This window comes from Bos grunniens, chromosome 2, assembly GCF_055505025.1.
Source record: "Bos grunniens cultivar Pamir isolate PY7600 chromosome 2, Bosgru_T2T1.0, whole genome shotgun sequence".
In the NCBI taxonomy this organism is placed as follows: Eukaryota; Metazoa; Chordata; class Mammalia; order Artiodactyla; family Bovidae; genus Bos; species Bos grunniens.
Window position 1 is genome coordinate 121,980,522 of NC_141166.1, and position 8,470 is coordinate 121,988,991.

Genomic DNA, 8,470 nt, shown 5'->3' on the forward strand with positions numbered 1-8,470 from the left:
ATTCTAAAAGTATATCACTTTCTCTTCAGGATATGACTGTTTTGCAGTAGAGAATGTTTCAGTTCAGGTACAGATAGAAAAGGACTAAGAAAAAGGTAAAAAAAAAATTTAGTATGTTCTTAGATATGTAGATAAACTAAGCTAGGATACTTGTTTGGGTCTTGTTTGTTAAGAATTAACTAAATCCCCTCTAAAAAAAATCGAAGAAAACACAAACTCATAAAGGGATGGAAACCAAAACCAAAAATACAACTGTTGGTCTCTTCACAAACCTCACCCAACCCCAGCCTCATAGTCCAAGTAATGAAATATCAGTTAGGTTCATTCTTTAACTACAAAGAGTTGGTCACTCCCTAAGCAAGATAAACAGACTAGAGAGTTTGTGTTAAACTAAACTTTTTAATTTTTTTCTACAAATAGAACTTAGTATTTTTTTAACTCAGCAAGTTAAGCAATTGTTCTCCTTAGGAATTATTTTTTTTTAATCACTTTAAGAAGAAATGCAACAATTGTTCAGATTTTTCAATACTATTTTATTGCAACTGGATGAGTGTTTTCTAAGTTGTGCATTACACCATAATATACAGGATTACAAACAAGATTACAGTACATATTGATTCCAGTGGTACCAGTATCACATCTCAAACAGCACTTATTCTGGACTGCATTTTACATGCAATAGCTATTGTTCTAATTATGAATTAAATGGTTTGAATTTATTTAAGCTACTGTACTAATTGACTACAATAGGTATAAAATCCCAACATTAACAACCTGATTAGATTTAGGCTCAGATTCATTACATGAATATATGACAAACCACCATTTGTGTGACTATGTATAAAATCATGCATTTATATTTTCTGGAAACATCATTCTCTGTAAAATCATGGGATGCAAAGGAGTAAAAGACTAAAAAGAAACAGTGCAAATTGTATGTGATAGTCAAGCAGCTTTTGATTTAAAGAAGGGTATGTTGGCATTTGTTTATAATATGTATATACAAGCTTGAGCAAGTACTGAATTGATATGTTTTGATAGGGAATACATCTCTTGTTTTTATTCATTCTCTTAAGAATTATGGATCTGGTTTTCATTTTAAGGAGAGAGAACGACTTTAAAGTGAAATGAACTGCTCAAATTGTGCAATTTTCTTTAACAATTAGAGAAGAAAGAAGTGCTAAGGCAACACAACAACTTTCTAAGCACTTTTCTGCTGGTTTAAATTAGTTAAATTATTTTGTATAAATTAGATATAATTTCTACTTTTCTGATATGTATAAAAATTGATGAAGCTGCATGGTTTTAAAATAGGAAATCCACATTATAAAAAGTCATTAAAAATTCTGTACAAAATCACAACAAAATAATTCAGCATGGGAAAGGTAACAAGTAGTAAAATGCTGGTTGAAAAATATATATTTATATATATTTTAATTGGCCCATTACTAGTTTAAAAATTGCATAGATCCTAATTATTGCTTGTGATTTTGTTATCCCGATCAGATAATTAATATGATCTGAATACAGCTGCACCAAATTTGTGGTGCATTTTTTTTAACTTTACTGTATTATTTTTTTAAAATAGAAGAGCTATAGAAAATAATACATAAAGTGAACAGGAACTTTGATCCCCTGTTTCTACCAAAGGCAGTAACGACAATAAATACATATATCACTTGAAGCTTGGAGTATTTGCACTTTGCAGCAGTAATACTCAAAGGGCTGCCTTTTGTAAACACGACAGTCACTGTTTAAGCACAGTGGGTTCGTTTCCCAGGGACGGTGAAACTGACGTGCCTCTAATCGTGAAAGATGGCATTGAGCTGGGCACTCATGACTCGCTCATGATGTGAATGGCTATCGAAGGACATAATATTGTCTATAGGGATCTCACAGCGAGGGGCAGAGGCGCCCGAGAAGACTGATCCGTGGCTTTGGGCCCCTGCCAGGGTCGCTGCAGGATAGTGCATGGTAAAGGCATAATTTTTCTCAAACTCGGCGGACGGTTCGTGTTTGAAAGAGAAGTTGCCATTGATGCTGAGCGGCGGGCTGAGGGGTCCGTCAAAGGAAGGGCTGGTGCAATCAGTCAGAGGGCTCTCAAAGAAAGGTTCCAGCGCTGCGCTGTAGGCGTGAGGCGGCGGCTTGACGTGGAAGACATGGGAGCTGTCCATGGTGCCGTAGGGCGGGCTGGGCAGCCCCGGAGACTGGTAGGAATAGGGGTGCACAGGGAACGAAGCGCTGGCGGTCGGCAGGTGAGCAGGCATGTCTTGGTTCTGCTCAGGCAGAAAAGTTCGAGGATTGAGCTGCAGGCAGCCAGCAACCAGGTTGGTGGTGGGCTGGGATAAACCCTTGCAGAGCGTCTGTACAAAGGAGACCAGGTCAGGGCTTTTCCCTGAACGCAAGATTTCTGACAGAGCCCAGATGTAGTTTTTGGCCAAGCGCAGTGTCTCGATTTTGGACAGCTTCTGCGTCTTAGAGTAGCAGGGCACCACCTTGCGCAGGTTGTCCAGCGCTGCGTTCAGCCCGTGCATGCGGTTCCGCTCCCGGGCGTTGGCTTTCATGCGTCTCAGCTTAAAACGCTCGAGGCGCGCCTTCGTCATCTTCTTCTTTTTGGGGCCGCGTCTCTTAGGCTTTTGATCGTCGTCCTCCTCTTCCTCTTCTTCCTCCTCTTCCAGGTCCTCATCTTCCTCCTCCTCCTCTCCCCCGTTCCTCAGTGAGTCCTCTTCCGCGTTCATGGCTTCGAGGTCATCCTCCTTTTTGTCTGTCTCGTGCTCCTCGTCCTGAGAACTAAGACACTCATCTGTCCAGCTTGGAGGACCCTGGGGCTGAGGCTCTCCCATCAGCCCACTCTCGCTGTAGGATTTGGTCATGGTTAGGTTTCCTACATTCAACAGGGGAGAGGGGAAAACAGAAAAGGAGAAAAACGCTACATTCAAAAACTACAAAGGCCTTCAGCTCTCACTAGTCCTAGAGAAATGCATATGAAAAGAACTACCAGCGGATTACAAAATGAATGCCCCCGAGGAAAAGTTTAAATGCAGTTTTATAATGGCCTGTGTGTGCCCGGCTGGCACGTAGGAGACAGGACCGGGCTGCGTTCGAATAGGAGCTAGAATAAGTGTCATAAGTATACTTCTGGTGTATGTTTCCTTGTGATTAAGTGTGTTTATAGTGATTATCCGGTAGGATAATGTGTGTGAAAATAAGTGTGAATTTCGGCGACTTCATGTTTATTTGCATGAGTTCAAAGTCAAAACTCCACAAAAAAAGACGAGTTTGAAAATTACAATTATGTTCCATCTCGGTTCTGGCCTCCCCGCACTCGGCGATTAAAGTTGAAGATCCCTTACGTAATTTACTAACGCTGGCAGTGATTTTTAAGAAGATTATACGGAGTGGAGATTGAAAAGCAAATGCATGGTGGAGAAAAAGTATTTTCCACAAAATTATTTCACCATCAACGAAACATCTGGTAACAAAAGTGGGCGGGGGGTTTCCATCCCACCCTTGCCTTTCTTTTCTTACCTCCCATCCCGCTGACCCTCTGCTGAATTTCCACCTTGTATAAAAGCGCTTGCTACCGGGCCAGAACCCGGGGCGCGGCGCAGAGGGCTCCTCCGCGCGCCGGGGATCAGGTGCGAAAGGCTCCTCTCTAATAAACAGCCCATTGAAAGGGCCGCCCGCTCTTTATTGGGGCTTTTCAAAGTTCGCCTCAAACCTCCCTTTAAAAGATTGAGTAATTATAATGGTCAGCAAATGGCAATGGCGAAGTTGCTGCTTCTTATAAGGAAAATAAAAAGCCTTTAGTTAGACAACTGAATTTCTGGCTCCTGCAGTGGGTGCTGGGGACTTGGCCGACTCTGGGACAGTAACAGGTAGCAGGAGTGGGTCCCTCTCTCTTTCTCCACATTTTATCCCCTCTCAACTAAAGTACCTCTCAACTCGGTTTATTTTCTAGGGTGTGTATATTCAAAGTATCAATACCCCTTTCATTCAATGAAAAAATAATTTGCTATTCCCAACGTGCATAAAATACATGTCTACAAAATAAATCTTGGTAACGTGGGCTTTTTTTTTCGCCCTTATTGATAGAAGTGAAATACTGAAGTAGTTATCTGCTTTCAGAACTTTGGAATCACCACTAGGAAATAATCATAGAGCTATAGGACATTATATTTTTAAAAAATCCACAGACGCTCCTATACTTTTTCCCCTCCAAAAAACAAACAACAACAACAAAAAAAGTAAAACATTTTTAAAAATGATTAGGCCTGCAGCGGGTATTTGAGTGATGCGACTCAAACTGTGTGCGTATTCGCCTTGCAATTATGAAAAGGAATGCCTGTCTCAACGCATAAACGCGCTTACAGACGCACACATACAGAATATGTAGGTACATCTTCAATTGCTTTTATTCCTAATAAAAATTAAAGGATTTAATTACCTGCAGTTGTTAGTAAGTCCTGAGCAGTGATGGTCTCATAACCCTGGGGCCTCTGGGCGCCGTGCCTTCTGCGTGGGGCGAATTCCTCGTGTCCCGGCAGCGCGGGCGCTCAGGTTATATAGCCGAGTTGGTGATGCTGAGCGCGGGCGGGGCCAGGAGCCTAGCGGGCGAGCAGGTTCCAGCGGCCCGCGCCTGCGCACGCGCCGGGGTTCCGCGCTCCCTTCCCTTCCGCCCTCCTCCTCCCGCCCCCGCCCCTTCAGCTTTGCTCCTCTCCCACCCGCATCCGACTCCAGCTCCCCTCTCCTCTACCCCTACCCCCGCCCCATCTCCTTCCTCCCCGGCATGCGCCATATGGTCCTCCCAGTCCAGCCAAGAGCCGGGGACCACGTGACCTGCCCATTTGTATGCCGCGGAGCGCTCCATTCCGGCCCCTTTGTGGCCAGAAGAAAGTGGCCCATCTGTCGCCAGTTAGAGACTCCGCGGACCTGTTTTTACCCGCAGGAGAGATTAACCCTTTCAGGCGGCAGAAGGGAGAAGGGGCGCGCGGTGGGGGGAGAGACGGGGGGAAGGAGTTGCAGAGAAGAGAGCGCGAAAGCGAACACCGACTGGCTTTAGATCAGAGTGAGTGGCCCGCGTTGGGGCGGTAAGTAGGGCAAAGGTGAAAGAAGCAGAAGCCGAGACTCCTTTGGACTCCTCGCCCAGGCACTGGCTTCCTGGGCACTCCCTGCCCTCTCTAAGGTGTCAATCTCTTGATTTCTCCTTCTTAGTAGACGCTTTGTTCGTTGGCACCAAAGGGTGGCTTCTCCCAGTCTCCACCAGCCCCTTAAGCAACATATATTCTGTATTAAAACAGCTTTATCTGTAAACGCAGCTGTGAGACTAGTCCCTAGCCTCCTTAACTGGGTCGCCCACGCCCAACCTCAACAGTAGAGAAAATTTGGTACTGGTCACTCTACTTCAGCATCCGTGCAACCCGGCCCTCGTGGCCCTCGTCTGCCCTTGTCCCTGGAGACTCCTCACTCTGGCCATATACCCCTCTTGCCCGTAGTCCTTGTCCTCAGATCAAGCTAGTCCTTGGCTTCAGTGGCCTCCGGAGCTCTCTTGCATGAAAGCTAGAGGACTTCTCTGACGCTAAGATTCTGCCGTTTAACCAAGGTCATTGGATGGATGTAAAGCTGCCTTGTCCCCCCTTGGTCCCCACTTTCAAGCTTGCAAATAGGAACTTGGTTGAGACAAGCCTTCTCAAAGGGAGGATGCAAAGAGCCTATTCTAAAGGTGGTCCTTTTCACTCCTCTTCCTAGAAAGGGCATTAGTACAACTCTAGGAAGGGCTGATGGCTACTTTTCCAGACCTTAAAGACTGATGTGACCCTCTACCTTGCAGGTCAAGCAAAAACCAGAGCTTCCTAATTCTAAAGGAGCCATATTTGTGTTAAAATGGTGATTCTTTATTCACCTGTTTCCACCAAGGCATGTTTCAGAATTAAGTTGGCTGTATCTCTTCCCTGTCCACTCTTTCTCCACCAGACTCTCCTCTAATCCTCCATTAACTAACCCCTTATCCCCTCCCAGACCCGTGTCCCCTTACAATGAATGCTGTGAACTTGAATTGCTTATTTAAAGGCAATTGCTCTAAAAGCCCCTTGAGTTTGCAAACAGTGTCAGGCTGAGCCGCTGGGGTTGGGTGCATCTGGGGACAAAAGAAGGGATGTTGTGGGGAGGGGCAGAGGGTCCTAACATTATCGCTGTGTCTAGAAGTCTGCATGCAACCTGAAAGAGGAATAAAGGGATGGGAGATCCCCTTGCCCAAAGCGTAGCATGACCCATGCTGAGCTTCCAGGGCAAAACTGTACAGAGTTTTGGCTTTTGCCTTTACTCATAAGTGTACCAGGATCGCAGAAGAGGACAGAAGAATTCACCCAGGAGCTTAGTCTTGGTATTTACCCTGTACAGTCTTTATCTTAAGTGATGGGTTAAAACCTGAGGGCCATCTGAGTAACAGCCTGCAGGGGCCGGTCCCCAACTTGGAGGTCCCAGGACACGCGCGGGTGACCAAGTGTTGCCATTCTCCCAGCAGTTGCCCCGACAGCCTAGCCCACCGTGCCCGCGGGGATGTGCCCTGGCCCTCATTTCTCAGTCTTAGGAGAGCTTCAGAGGGGGTGCTGGGGGCGAGAGGGAAGAGGGCTTCAGCTACCCCGAAGGCCTGCGGATGGCCTAGGGGGTCCCCCACTCAGAAGGCAACTTCCTCAGTTTGGGACACCCGGTGGAGTACAGGAGATTCTTGGTAGGGCCAGATGTTCCTGGGCAGGCAAGAAAGGGAAATGTGGGTATGTCGCCAGCCGAGAGACTCCGGTGCGGGAATTAACTAAACTCCTTCTGCTCTTGATAGATTCACCCTTAATCCCGCTCTCAGTGAGCCTCTGGGCGCCCTGGGCCGACACGCCTGGGCGCGGGGAACGTCTACCCACGGTGCGCCTCGCGGTGGAGATTGCCCACCCCCCTTACCCCCACTCCGTCCCCCTACCCGCTCACCCCGACCCCCACCCCCGCCCCGGGAGACTGCAGGCCAGTAGTCAGATCTGGAAGGGAAGAGGCCTGGATTGAGTTGCCTTTTGTTGGGAGGGGAAGGGGTTGGAGGTCGGGGGGAAGAAATTAGGGCCAGAGGACAGTGGCAGCCGCAACGCTCAGGGAGGATTGACTGCCGGCGTGGCTGGCTTAGTACCGTGGAATAGTCGCGGTCCCGTCCTGCCTCCGTATTTTCTTCTCCCTCTTTTGAACTTTCTTTCGACGGTTGCACACTGTCCCTCTCCCAAGTCTCTAAATCCTCTCCTTGTCCCTCTGTCCCCACAGCCCGTTAGCGGTAGACCTTCCAGCTCCCGTCCCCACTGGGCGCTGCAGGCCGCCGAGCGGCACGCGAACCGCACGCGCGGGCAACAAAAGCCGCTTTCATGACTCACTGCCCTCGAGCAATGCCCCGAATCTGTCGCCCCCCACCCCCAGCCCCGGGCCCTCGCTTGGAGCGCGCGGCGCGGCCCGGGCGGTCCCGGCCGTTACAGCGGCTGCCAGAGCGCCGGCGGGAAGGGAGCGCGAGGCGGCGAGGGGAGTGTGGCCTGGGCGGGGAGGCTGGGGTGGGGGGAGGCGTGTGGCACCGCGTGTGGAGGTGTGGGGGGAGGAGACGGGGGGATGGAGGCGGGAGGCCGGGACTTAGGGGCTGGGAAGCGTGTAGCTGGCGGGCGAAGGGGGTGGTGCGGCGCATTCACAGGGCTAAGATAAAGAGCTGGGGCCGGGCTGGCGTCCCCGGCGGTGACCTGTTTCTCGGGGAAACAGATGCTCGCTCTAGCAAAGGGAGGTCTGCGTTCAATGCAAGTATTACGTACGACCCGGGCGGCCCCACCGACCTCCAGCGGCGCCCGCGCCCTCTCCCACCCCTCCCAGGAGAGGGGTGTGCCGGCCTGGGCACGTTCGAGGCGCGGGAGGAGGTGAGCGGCGAGCGAGACCGTAGGGTGCAGGGTCCGCTGGAAGACCGAGAGCTGCAGGTCCTCATAGGCCGCGTGGCTCAGAAGCCCTTGGGAGGCCTTGGGGGTTCTGCCCAGATCGCGGGCTCAGCGCGGGGTTTGCGCCTTCGCCCCCAGGGAGGCCACGGTGCGCCCAGATCCTGGCCAGAGGCTGGAGCTGCCCGGGCTCGACAGGCGGGCGGCGGGGGAGAGCCGGGAGCAAAAGAGTAGCTATTAAAATGCCTTGCCGTCGCCCCGAGCGCAAAACCCGTCCTCCCCAAATCTCCTGGGCTTGCGGCATAATCTTAATTAAGATAATTGATTCATATTGCACCTGCGAGAACGGGGGGGAAAATTGATTCCAACCCCCAACCCCACAAATCGCTTAGAGCTATTGGATGGAGCTCGACGCGGCTGTGATTTGGGGAGTGATTTAGCACCAGACTTCCCCAACTCGGTCCGCCTGGGCTCTTTTATTTATTATTTACGAGCTCCTAATCCCTCCAGGGCATGGGCAGCTCCCCTCATGG

The 8,470-nt window shown here is 49.6% G+C and overlaps 1 protein-coding gene across 1 annotated transcript; it reads right to left on the reverse strand.

The window, feature by feature from the left end:
- Nucleotides 1-513: 513 nt before the first annotated feature.
- On the reverse strand, nucleotides 514-5,621 carry NEUROD1 (neuronal differentiation 1). Its single transcript, XM_086361195.1, has 2 exons — nucleotides 4,448-5,621; nucleotides 514-2,884 (listed from the first exon to the last, which is right to left on the reverse strand). Exon 2 carries the CDS (start codon nucleotides 2,871-2,873, stop codon nucleotides 1,803-1,805), a length of 1,071 nt encoding a protein of 356 aa, XP_086217321.1. The 5' UTR covers nucleotides 2,874-2,884; nucleotides 4,448-5,621; the 3' UTR covers nucleotides 514-1,802.
- Nucleotides 5,622-8,470: the final 2,849 nt, after the last annotated feature.

Coding starts and splice junctions, on each gene's coding strand:
- NEUROD1 (XM_086361195.1), bottom strand. CDS start 2,873: ATGACCAAATCCTACAGCGAGAGTGGGCTGATGGGAGAGCCTCAGCCC.